General features: G+C 43.0%; 6 protein-coding genes across 6 annotated transcripts; 1 reads left to right on the top strand and 5 right to left on the bottom strand.

The window, feature by feature from the left end:
* Positions 1–41: 41 nt before the first annotated feature.
* Positions 42–2,054, bottom strand: K450DRAFT_22102 (uncharacterized protein). The gene is made up of 3 exons (XM_051585645.1): positions 1,493–2,054; positions 621–1,407; positions 42–526 (listed from the first exon to the last, which is right to left on the bottom strand). Exons 1-3 carry the CDS (start codon positions 1,845–1,847, stop codon positions 187–189), a joined length of 1,482 nt encoding a protein of 493 aa, XP_051446610.1. The 5' UTR covers positions 1,848–2,054; the 3' UTR covers positions 42–186.
* On the bottom strand, positions 2,055–4,037 carry K450DRAFT_232112 (uncharacterized protein). The gene is made up of 3 exons (XM_051587542.1): positions 3,528–4,037; positions 2,666–3,452; positions 2,055–2,604 (listed from the first exon to the last, which is right to left on the bottom strand). Exons 1-3 carry the CDS (start codon positions 3,886–3,888, stop codon positions 2,262–2,264), a joined length of 1,491 nt encoding a protein of 496 aa, XP_051446609.1. The 5' UTR covers positions 3,889–4,037; the 3' UTR covers positions 2,055–2,261.
* A 237-nt stretch (positions 4,038–4,274) lies between these two features.
* K450DRAFT_279040 (uncharacterized protein) lies at positions 4,275–5,997 on the bottom strand. Its single transcript, XM_051593314.1, has 3 exons — positions 5,622–5,997; positions 4,746–5,532; positions 4,275–4,675 (listed from the first exon to the last, which is right to left on the bottom strand). The coding sequence occupies exons 1-3, from the start codon at positions 5,980–5,982 to the stop codon at positions 4,333–4,335; spliced, it is 1,491 nt and encodes a 496-aa protein (XP_051446608.1). The 5' UTR covers positions 5,983–5,997; the 3' UTR covers positions 4,275–4,332.
* A 1,108-nt stretch (positions 5,998–7,105) lies between these two features.
* Positions 7,106–8,181, bottom strand: K450DRAFT_232108 (uncharacterized protein). The gene is made up of 4 exons (XM_051587541.1): positions 8,023–8,181; positions 7,514–7,887; positions 7,339–7,453; positions 7,106–7,272 (listed from the first exon to the last, which is right to left on the bottom strand). Exons 1-4 carry the CDS (start codon positions 8,147–8,149, stop codon positions 7,193–7,195), a joined length of 696 nt encoding a protein of 231 aa, XP_051446607.1. The 5' UTR covers positions 8,150–8,181; the 3' UTR covers positions 7,106–7,192.
* Positions 8,182–8,914: 733 nt separating this feature from the next.
* K450DRAFT_279038 (uncharacterized protein) lies at positions 8,915–9,982 on the top strand (the record flags this gene model as incomplete). Its single annotated transcript, XM_051593313.1, has 3 exons — positions 8,915–9,119; positions 9,194–9,656; positions 9,730–9,982. The coding sequence occupies 3 exons, from the start codon at positions 8,915–8,917 to the stop codon at positions 9,980–9,982; spliced, it is 921 nt and encodes a 306-aa protein (XP_051446606.1).
* A 442-nt stretch (positions 9,983–10,424) lies between these two features.
* K450DRAFT_232105 (uncharacterized protein) lies at positions 10,425–11,460 on the bottom strand. The gene is made up of 4 exons (XM_051587540.1): positions 11,224–11,460; positions 10,983–11,146; positions 10,869–10,905; positions 10,425–10,798 (listed from the first exon to the last, which is right to left on the bottom strand). The coding sequence occupies exons 1-4, from the start codon at positions 11,353–11,355 to the stop codon at positions 10,454–10,456; spliced, it is 678 nt and encodes a 225-aa protein (XP_051446605.1). The 5' UTR covers positions 11,356–11,460; the 3' UTR covers positions 10,425–10,453.
* Position 11,461: the final 1 nt, after the last annotated feature.

Below are 11,461 nucleotides of genomic sequence, written 5' to 3'. Positions count from 1 at the left end.
GTACGATTGTTTCAACTCAGTAATTTGAATCCAAAAAATACCATTGTTCCTTAGAAGCGAGCATTTATTCTTTATTCTGTGAATTTACTGGTGCTAGATATAGTCAATATCTGCAAAAACTAAAGCAAAAAAGTTGGATGTATGGACTAAGCAAGCTCGTGGTCCTCTGTATGTGAATTAATAGTTTCATTCATTGATCGGCTGGAAATTGAATAGAATTTCATCTTCGGGAGCGACGATCATGCCAACTGTCTTAGGTATAGGTCCATCATAAGTGATATCAAAGTGTGTGACAAGATAGGCTATTACGATGCGCATCTCAAGATAGGCAAGATTCATGCCCAGGCACAGATGGGTGCCTTTGGAAAATGTCAAGTACGTTGAGTTCATCAGACCTTTGTCTTTGCCATTGGCGTCGAGGTCGTTAAACATATCTTCATCCTCGTCTAACCATCGTTCCGGCAAAAATGCCATAGGTTGTTTGAATATTTCAGGATGTTGATTGATGCGTGCAGTAGATATGACTCTGTAACAATGCAAAATGTTCAAAATGGGTGTTTTAGCTATATTGGTTGTGATGGTGGCCCATGCGTTCGGCTTAATTGGGTAGATAGGCTTACATGGTAGTGCCCTTGGGAACCAAGGTTTTGTCAATCATTACATCGTCATAGGCTTCATGCATAGCAACAGTGACAGGTGGATGAATTCGCATATTTTCCTTGATGGCTGCCGAAGTGTAGGTCAATTTTGTAAGGGAGGACGGCGTGACGGCATCAAGGTCTGGCAATTGTCCTGTAACCTCTTCTCGAATTTTTTTTTGCACGCTGAGCTCCTGTGTGAGACCATAGACCAGATAGGTTAAAGAATGAGCGGTGGTGTCATGGCCAGCAAAAATCATAAGCAGCATGTCGTTGATGAGATGCTCTTCGCCTTGTTTGCCCTGATAAACCTTGAGTCCCATGAGCTGCCCCATCAACGGAAGGGATCCATCCGGCCGCTGACCGTTTCCATTTCTTATTTTATCCATCATGCGCTGAACATATCTTCTATTGTTGTTGATTTCCCGCCCTCCGGGTCCCTTCAAGCCAAAGAATTGAAAGATCGGCCGCAGCATGACTGACAGAAAAATCACGTCGGTCCTTCGAAAATTATCAAAAACGACCTCCCCTGGTTGAGGAACTTCACCAAAGAGATACTCGCAAATAACGTTTCCCGTTAATTCCACAAAGTATTTATCAATATCAACTGGTTTTCCATTATGCGCCTTGACATGATCAATTAAGTCCTTGGATTTTTGGATAACTGAAGGCAGGACCTGGGAAACCAGCTTTCGCGGCTGAAATTGAGGAACAAGCACGTCACGACGCCACCTCCAGCCCTCTCCTCTTGCGTTGCCAATATTTTCACCTAATGAGGTATGCAGGACAATACGTGCAGCGATCATTAGCAACCTAAATCCACATTTCCTACGATTACAATGTGTTTCACTCACCTCCGATCAACATGGAGTGGAAATCTGCCATGACGGGTGAACGCCCGACTTTATGGCCCGATAGGTACTTGTTCTGACCTTCCACCAGTACGCTGGTAGCCAGCTTAGGGTCATTGACGACAATCAGAGTAGTCCCCAAAGCGTTCAACTGTTCCAACGGCGGTAACATTTCACCTTTTTCATCCCGCTTCTTGCGATCATACAGCGGCATGTCGAGAAGGTTAGCATTTGTCTTGGGAACGCCTGGAAACGGATTTCTCATTGCCCTTGATATGGCAATATAGGCAGCCGCTACAGCAATGGATGCCGCCGCAAACCGAATCGCTTTATCGTGCTGCACGAAGTCTTTCAGCATAGCGAAGAACTCTGGTCGTACCTCCGTGATCCATGTAACAAACTATAGTGCATTTCTCTTTGTACATGCACGTTACACAGAACCTTAGCAATGGGCAAAATGGCAACGCATTGGCCGCAAAAAAGTCTGATCAAAGGCGTAGGTTGGCCACAGTATATCAGTGCTTTGACTTCCGGTTATCGGCACTCATTCGTGAATGTCTGAGAAAAAGTTATATAAAAGCATTGTTACGCATGAGGTGAAACCAGTCGTTTCGATCTGCTTTGTACGATCAAAGGTGTGACAAGTCTATAGAGGATGTTGCAATCATTATAATATGCAGTACAACTTATCCATAACTTTAAACCAGTAACGTCGCGGATTAAAGTGTCGAGCGACTGATATTTAATTATGATAATAAGTAGGACGTAGCGCTTAGTCTGACATACGAGGATGCATTTCAATTAAGGGGCTATCCTTCGCTCTAAGGATGAAGCCTTTCTGTTCGGGAACAGGACCATTATATCGAATATCAAAGTTTTTGACCAGGAGAGCTGTGACTACACGAAGCTCAAGATTAGCCAAGTTCATACCAAGGCAACTATGGGTTCCTTGAGAGAAGGCTAAGAACGCATTGGCCATTTGAGATTTGCCACCATGGACCTTCTCGATATCTCCTTGAAGCTCTAAATCTTCCTGTAACCAGCGTTCTGGCTTGAAGGCCAGTGGCTTTTTGAATATTTCAGGATCCCTCTGAATGCGAACTTGGGGAATCTCTCTGCAAAGCAGTCTAGATTAGATACGTTCGACTACAAGACATACGGCTTCAAATCACTTACATAGTTGATCCCTTTGGAATTTGAATATTACCGAGAGAAGTATCCTCGTAGGCATGTAATAAAAGAGAAGAGAGGACTGGATGCAAACGCATACTCTCTCTAATAGCGGCAGACGTGTATTTCAATTTCCCCATGTCACTGGCAGTAATACCCTGATCGTCAAAAATGATGGCATTCACTTCTTCTCTGATCTTTTGTTGGCACTCGGGATGGAGGGCGAGGACATAGACGATCATAGTGAGAGAATGAGCGGTGGTATCGTGTCCTGCCATGATCATAATGAGTAGCTCGTGCACCAGACGTTCTTCTCCTGAAGGACCTTGAAATTCTTCTAGCTTTAACATTTCTTCTACCAACGTAGGTGAACCATTACGTCTTTTGCGATCCCCGCGCTTCACGCCACGGATAACACCGCGAATGATCTCTGAATTTCGTTCGATTTCAAGCAAAGATTTCCCTTTGATGCCGAATAATTTTAGAATATGCTTCAATTTGATGGTGGCAATGGCAGCCGCTGGCCTACTGAAGTTATCAAATACGAGATGGCCATCATCAGGAACTCCACCAAAAATATATTCACATATGATATCGGCTGTCAGTGTCACAAATCGTTCATCCATGTCAATTGCTTTACCGTCATGAGTTCTTATTTCCTCAACCAAGTCTATTGTAGATCTCAAAATGAAAGGGAAAAGTTCCGGGATCAGAACGCGACCTTGAAAATGAGGCACAAGCACATCTCTTCGGTGCTTCCAGTCTTCTCCGGCAGCGTTTGCAATATTAGCACCTAAAGGATAAATCCGTCATTTAGTAACTTTTCTCTTAGAGACTGTCTCTTTTTCTGTTCTTCTTCCTTAACTACCTCCGATCAAAACACTATGGAAAGATGAAATGAGTGGCGACCGTCCATAGAGATGTCCCGGCTTATATCTATCCTGTCGTAGTAGTGCCTGATGGGCGTACTCGGGATCATTAACAAGTAACGCCTTTGATCCTGCAATCATGACTGTCTCAAACGGCGGATATTCCTCGTAGATGTCTTGCTCGCGTTGCTTGTGGTCATATATATAGGAATGCGGCGCAACAAACGTCGAATTTGGCAAGTGGTCAAAAGTGCTTTTGGGAGCTAGAAGGCGATACAGAGCGTACCCCGACAGAAGGGTGGCAACAGTTATGGAAGCGGCCTTGATGAAAGGCTCATTTGAATGGGATCCGGCCAGCATGAGGAAGACTAAGTCAGCATTTGGCAGGGTAATTTTTTTTTTTTGGTATTTTGTCTCACATTTCCTTCACTGCCTTTTAACCTTCTAGCCTGTTACACCAAAAACTTGCAGTATAACGGAAGACGTTGGCAACAAATGCACTAGGGCCCTGCGACTGTATGGATCTTACGGCGGCAACTTTGCATATGGTGCATCTAATAATCTTAACAGTTAGATAGCCATGGAAGCGATAATGGCCGTTTAGAAGATTCCATAGAAATCAGAATTAGAGCCAAAAAATGTCAATGAACTCAATACCAATTGTTTTTCTATTCATAGTAACTTGATGGTACACTCAGTCATTAACTTCAGAAATAAGACACTGCAGAGCCTTACCATCAAACAATAGAAGTAGTACATATCTCATTTTATTCATAATTTAACTATATAGCATTAACTTGCAATCTAATCTCTCTTAAGTTCATGGAATTCCATGAGAGGAACCTCGGTCAGTCTTAATAGAGCATTACATATTTCTGGTACAGGTCCGTGGTATTGTATGTCAAAGTTCTGTGCGAGTAGAGCAGTCACCACACGAAGCTCAAGATAGGCTAAATTCATGCCCAGGCAACTGTGTGTACCCTGAGAGAATGTGAAAAATGCCTTGCTAAGCTGGGATTTACCGCTACCAACTGCTTCCAAATCAGAATGAAGATCAAGGTCTTCTTGAAGCCATCTTTCCGGTTCAAATGAAAGCGGTTTCTTGAAAACGGTGGGATCTCTGTGCAAACGCACTACTGGCAATATTCTATAGGGCACTTGAGTGTGAGTTACGCGGTACAAATAAGCGAAAGGGTGGCATATAAAAACTTGCTTACACTGTAGACCCAGCAGGGATATGGCATTGACCCAATGTGTTGTCTTCATGGCATTCTATCGCCACCTCAGGAATAACAGGGTGTAACCTGAGGTTCTCTTTTATAGCGGCAGATGTATATTTCAGCTTGCCTAGGTTGGCGGCAGTCAGGCTGTCATCATCAGGTATGAGTTCGTTTGCTTCCTCTCGAATCTTTTTTTGGCATTCTGGTTCTTTCGCCAGTGTATAGGTAAGCATCGTCATAGAGTGAGCAGTGGTGTCATGACCAGCAAAGAACACAATAAGCAACTCCAATATGAGGCGCTCTTCTCCTTCGGGTCCTTGATATTGTTCGAATTGCAGCAGCTTTTCAGCTAAGGTAAGGGGTCCATTCTCGCGTAGTTTCTCTCCACGCTTTATTTTGTGAATCATTTTTCGAATAAATGCACAGTTTTGTTCGATTTCACGGGTCGCAGATGATTTAAATCCAAACATTGCATATAAATTCGCCAGCTTGAGCTGTGCTAAAGCTTGGGCAGGGTTGATAAAATTATCGAATTTGACCTCGCCTGGTCCTGGACTTTGTGCGAAAAGATATTCACAAATCACATCTGCTGTGAGTGTGGCGTAACGTTCGTCAATGTCAATTGGTTTGCCTTTGTGAGTTTTAATTTCCTCTACTAATTGTTGAGATCGGCGTACGATGAAAGGCAAAAGGTCGGGAACCATGACACGACCTTGAAAGAGAGGTACCAGTACGTCTCGTCGGATTTTCCAGTCGTGGCCGTTTGAGTTCGCGATATTGACGCCTACGTCAGATGAGTGTAATAAAAGAAAAACTCATGAGTAACCGGACTTAAGCAACACCATAAAGTAAGCAATGCAACTGATGTACTACCTCCGAACAAAAGTTGATGGGTGTAAGAAAACATCAACGAACGACCAAACAAATGCCCCTGTTTGTACCGATCTTGACGTGCAAGGACATGGTGTGAAAGGTCGATATCGTTGACAACAATAGATGGCTTTCCAATATAGGAGCTTCTCTCGAATTTTGGATATTCCTCTTCTATATCTACATCTCGCTTAGCTGGGTCGTAAGTGAATGAGCGAACAGAGCTGTATTTGGTTTTTGGGAGGTCAGCGAACGGGTTTTTGGGCCAAAGTACAGAGTAAAGAACGTAAGTAGACAACGCAGTAGCGGCGGTAATTGAAACCGCTTTGATCGATTTATCGTTCCAATCAATACTTTGCAACATCGGGTTGGTAGTAGAAAAGAAAGAGAAAGAGAAGGTCTGGTATAACCCCAATATTGGTAAAAGTAAGGCTGAGATGCATGGATCGGAATTTGAAATCCTTGCCCCGGATGTGTCTGCGTACGTTACTGAAAGCTATTACCGCGCAACAATGAATATGTGATGCTGTTGATAGGCTCGTTAACACTGTTCATCAACCGCTAGTGGCGTAAACGCATTGCATATCGCTTGTGCTGTGCATACAAAATATAAAGCTCTTCTACTTTTGCTTTACTGATTGGGGAGAGAAAAACAGTACCATGTGGACGATGATATCAGCCATACATTGCGGATTTAAAAAAACCCAGAGCGATTTGCTCTCCCTCCCAAACATTCGATCGTGGCACTATCACACAAGCTTAGATTTCATCGAAACAAAGATCTGTGAATAAAATCATAGTAACAGGTTCCCTGCCCAGAGCATCTTTTCAGTTGCTTGTATTATTAAACCAGGGCACTAGGGGGGCAGCTCTACGGTATATGGATCAACGTCATGAAGCATATTGGAAATACATATTCATGATAGGCTAGATTCGAGCCTAGGCAACAAACGGACCGCCTTGGTGTAAAATGCGCTATTAGACCAAACTATCCAACAGTTACTTATTTTCGTTTGTTCCAGGCTACGTCTACATTTCGGTTTAACACACTGGATATTTCTGAAGTACGGAACATTTAACCGTTGACGTCTCACAGGAGACTCCAAGGATGGCATATCGACCGATATGACGAATATTAAGACACCTGCCAAATCTCAGACATCTGTTGGCCATCAGCTGTGTGGTCTGTTTCAAGGTATTTCAACGCACTATAATTTTCATCGGTTGATAGGTACCAGACAGAATTGGTCACGCGAAAATCGCCAAAAGATGGTTTCAACTGAAGGTGAACTAAGCAGCAGCTCAAGCTATACTTCACCTCATGCTGTCATAAGGGACCTCACATTTCAAGCAAGTTGGTGGACATCATATGTTATGAATAAACATGTGGATAGAGTGTAAAGTGAATTGGTTCATATAAATGGGTTCATATACTGTAATTCAACTGTGTTCTGGGTTTTTGGAAGAAAAAGTTGGTAGGGGGTATGCCTTTATTATGCGAATATCGGCAATACGCTGGGGAAGCCAATGATAGGAAACGAGAAAGAAAAAAGATGAGGTCCTGCCTGCAGGATTCACAGGCTATCGATTCTCTGAAATGTTCTGCCTCCTTTCGGTCGCTGATTGAGCTTTGGATTGTTCTTCGCCAATAAATCTAGAGATGTGGGTCAGAAAAAGGTGAAACCAAACAGCGCTTATGCCTAAAACAAAATTTCCATACCTCGCCCAAGTTTTGCATAATCAAAGTCGCAGTCGTGTCGGTCAGGGTAGCGATGTGAATCGCAGAATGTGTAGTTGCATCGGCATTTGTTTACAGTTTGTTTGGCCAGTGGTATCTATAGGGGGTTGGTTAGGTCTGCTACAAAGCTCGTTTTTATAAGAAGCTAAAAAATTACCTTTACTCTGCAACTAAAGCAGCGTCCCTTGTTCAATTGAACAGGTTTTTCATTGTTTGATGGAGATGCATCTGAGGTAGGTGTTGAAGCCGCTGATATCGGTGCAGAAGAACTTTGGGGCTCAAATTGACCCGGGGATGTTTGGCGGTGTGGACTGCTGACAGCTGGTGGAGGCGTTGAGGATGATTCAATAGGAGTATCTCGTATCGTTTCTGGTCGTGGAGAGGTTGGTAATATATAAGTGGAAGGTAATTTGGTATCCACGGACTTTTCGTGCTGTGCTTCTTCTGTTGTGGTTGCACTTGCTGCTGGGCTATGTGCAGTAGTGGAGCTAGACTCGGCAACCGCTACAACAGGCGATGGGGTATTCTCATCTAAAGAGATTATCATGTCAGCATTGAGACAATAGTGAGGTACAAGAAGTCTTCGATATCTGATGTATCATAGGCACTCAATGCTGAGCTGCTTGATCTAACAGTGGCTTTCATCTATGCGATGTAACAACTTGCCTTTCTTAAGCTGCGCTTGAGATTCTTTAAAGCATTTCGAACACATTCCGTTGTATATCTTGTTACCGTAAAAACCGCATCCGCCTACGCATGTCGCTGGCTGATCAACAGAGTCTTTTTGTTCCATTTGATGACAAGGTTGGTTGGGAAGGTAAAAGGAAAGAATTGGCAGGTCAGAAGTTTGTCGATGGACTTCCCCCCAAAATTTCCATGATGCAAGTAACGTCACAGGTATTGCCGCAACCTGTCCACTCATATCCCTCACTCCTTCATTAGCAAGGCTGAAGATATTCTTAGTCATTTTTAGATATGATTTCATATAACGTAAGGACATATTACTCAGAATACATGCAGTGCAGAGCACCTTGTGTAAAACAATGTGAACTGGTTTGCTTCCCATAAAGGACTCAGCCCCAGTTCTGCTCAGTAATCTGTCGAATAAGATAAAACCAATGGTGTTGCAATGACTACATCGTGCGTTGATATGGCAGACTACCAATCGGATTTATTTTTTCCGAGACAAGTATTTTGACGGTTCATTGCTTTGATCTAACTTTGGTGAAACTGATGATGTTGGTTTGACGGAGTTTGCAGTTCAATTAGGCCCACATTGTACTGCTGCTGTATGTTGTTGTAAGAGTTTTTTTTAAAAAGAGCCCTTTTATATGTATGGAGTGGATACAAATATTGAACTCGTGAAATGAACAACGAAACAAGCTCACAATCGAAAGCAGCGTGTGAGAGTTGGACAAAGTGATCATCTTTGAGCTTCCGCCATTTAGCTTTTAAGTTTGGGACTCCGTGAATCAATGATCATAGAATTGCGGGGTCATGGGCCGCAAACCACATCTTTCTCTTCTACATCTACTTCACTAGACTAATACAGTCAATTATGACTCCAACTAAACGATGGTTTATGATAAAATCCGTTATGGATGGCAGTATCATTTCCTGCCATCGATCTCGATCCAGCGACTTCCTTCGTTCGCAGGTTTATGTTTATCCAACCCCTCACCATGTCGATGCTGAGTACTGGCGATGGAAAGGCAGCTTTCTGGAAAACAAGAAAACTGGCCTTGTTCTGGATATAAGAAAAGGTATGGTGCATGTAAAATGAATGGGTTATAACCTTTCTTTTCCTTGGTACTGATTGTTCTTGAACTGTTTTCAGGGCGATTGCGATTGATTGAAGATACAGAAATATGCTTATACCATGCCAAGCCGCAAGAAGATGCTATAAACCAACAATGGGCGGTTCGAACTGCCATGGACGAATATAACAGGGAACAATCTGGTTACTTCATTTACTCTCTCAGCAACGAGGAATGGGTCATTGACCTTGATATCCATGCAGTGGGTTCGGAGGACGGTGCTAAGTTGGTGTTGTATCCAGTCAAAACATTTGACAACGTCAACCAGCAATGGGAATTTATTGACGCTGATACGGATACCGCAATACTTGACTCAACTTCTCAAAGGGGTTGCATAAAATACCCAGATCTTGCGGATAACGATATGAGTGAATGTAGGAGATGTTCTCAGTCATCTATTGGCAGTCATTCCTCGGATATGTCTATGGAAGCTTTGAAAGAGTGCCACCACCGAGCATATTTGGAAAATGACCCACACTTAAGGTAAATATTTTTGGGGGAATTTTTAGCTGAATGCAGTTATCACTGATATCTTGTGTTCCCTGGATTACATTAGCAACAGGACCATAGCCATGGCTGCCGCGCATTTTGCTCTGACTCAATGGAAGTTGGATATAGCCAACATGAATCCTTCGGTAATAATCGAGCATTCAGAATCTATTCAGCGCGACTTACAAGCATGTGCTGCTCAACAAGCGGCCAATTTATTTGACAAGAGTGATACTCTTAGTAGTGATAAGACGACTGCAACCAAGATGGCAATTGCAATTGTGACACAATTCTATGCACATCAATTGCATACTCTCTAAACCAACGAACTTTGCACCGATGTTCGATCGAGCAAGACATCCTATGAATCGTATCTGACTTGGATGCAAATTACTGAAATCTATGTAGTTTTCGTTTATTTTCTAATTTTTTTTAAGTGTGTGAAAATTTTCAGTAGTTCTAGCTCCATTCGCGGAGAATAGACCTCCATTGTACATATTTCTCTTTATCCAGTAGATGTCATAGATAAAGAAACTATCAGCTGGCACTTTCATACGAGTGTGGCAGCATCATAATCATGCCGTGAACTACAGTCGTGAGTTTTAGTTTGAAACTTAATTGCGTGGACACTGATCCAGCATTGTTGTACATTCACACGTCTTCTACATGTTTGTAACTCAACGGGAATTTTACCTTCTTGTATTCTAAGAACACAGTCCCATGAATCGGTATGAATGAGGATTATGTTTACTGGGAACTAAAATTTTATAGTACATGATCTAAAATGATTATCATCGTTTTCTCATAGCTTGGTAGTATCCAGTATAATATCCGCTATAGTACCATGCCATCATCAGATTGGAAAGTGCTTCATCTTCGCCTGGCGCATTGGTGCTCGGATGTGACATTGGGGGCGGTGGTGGTGCCGAACTTGCGTTACTGTCATAAGGTTGTTGTGGCCAATAGTTTGGATACTGGTACCCAGACGCATTGGCGTCTGCTTCCCCTTCATCCGTTCGAACTGGTGTTGTATCGTTGCGCGTACTTGATCGACTTTCTTGGTCTAATGCAGAAGTTGACTGTGATGGTGTTTTTTTAACGCGTTTGGCGTGGTTGCTGTGTGCTGAGGGGTTCATCTAGATAAATAGCAAAGCGAAATGTTAGTGACACTTGATGGCTCGGGGTTTCGCGTGTCGATGCTTGTACCTGTGAATCTGATGGTATAGGCGCGGGTCTTTTTTTGCTATGGAATACAAACGAGTTAGCTCCTCCATAAACTTTGTGTCGTGACATATTTATCTGTCGGGAAAAATGACTTACAAAGTTTGTTGCTGTGGTGTTGCTACTACTTTGGCAGGTTTTGTCGCCGCCTTTTTGCTGAAGGGTGGATCATCTGCGGCGGTGGTACTGTGATACGTCTGGTATTCTTTGACAGCTTCATCCCAAGCTTCTATCAGAGCTGTATCGTCCCAAGCATCGCCGTCCTGTATGGACAGATCAAGATCAATGACTATTTAGTTGGATACAGCACTGGAATGTTCCTCTACAGTTCGCTTCGTACCTCTCCTGCAATCATGATGGCATCTCCAACCTGGGGCGCATCGTAATCTTCATATTCATCATATTCTTCTTCGTCATAGTATTCTTCTTCCGCCAGATCGCCTTCGGGCACTTGATCTTCGTATGGTTCCATAACCTTGAGTAACCCAACGTACAGGTTAGCTGTACATTTTTGACCGCGGTTTTGACTGCTTTTTTTCGGTCACCATTCATTAATTCCAGCACACCCCACCATACCG

The sequence above is a fragment of the Umbelopsis ramanniana genome (assembly GCF_025399195.1).
Source record: "Umbelopsis ramanniana AG unplaced genomic scaffold K450scaffold_14, whole genome shotgun sequence".
NCBI classification, from domain to species: domain Eukaryota; kingdom Fungi; phylum Mucoromycota; class Umbelopsidomycetes; order Umbelopsidales; family Umbelopsidaceae; genus Umbelopsis; species Umbelopsis ramanniana.
The sequence above is the reverse complement of the archived record's forward strand: the minus strand, read 5'-3'. Positions and strand labels throughout refer to the sequence as shown.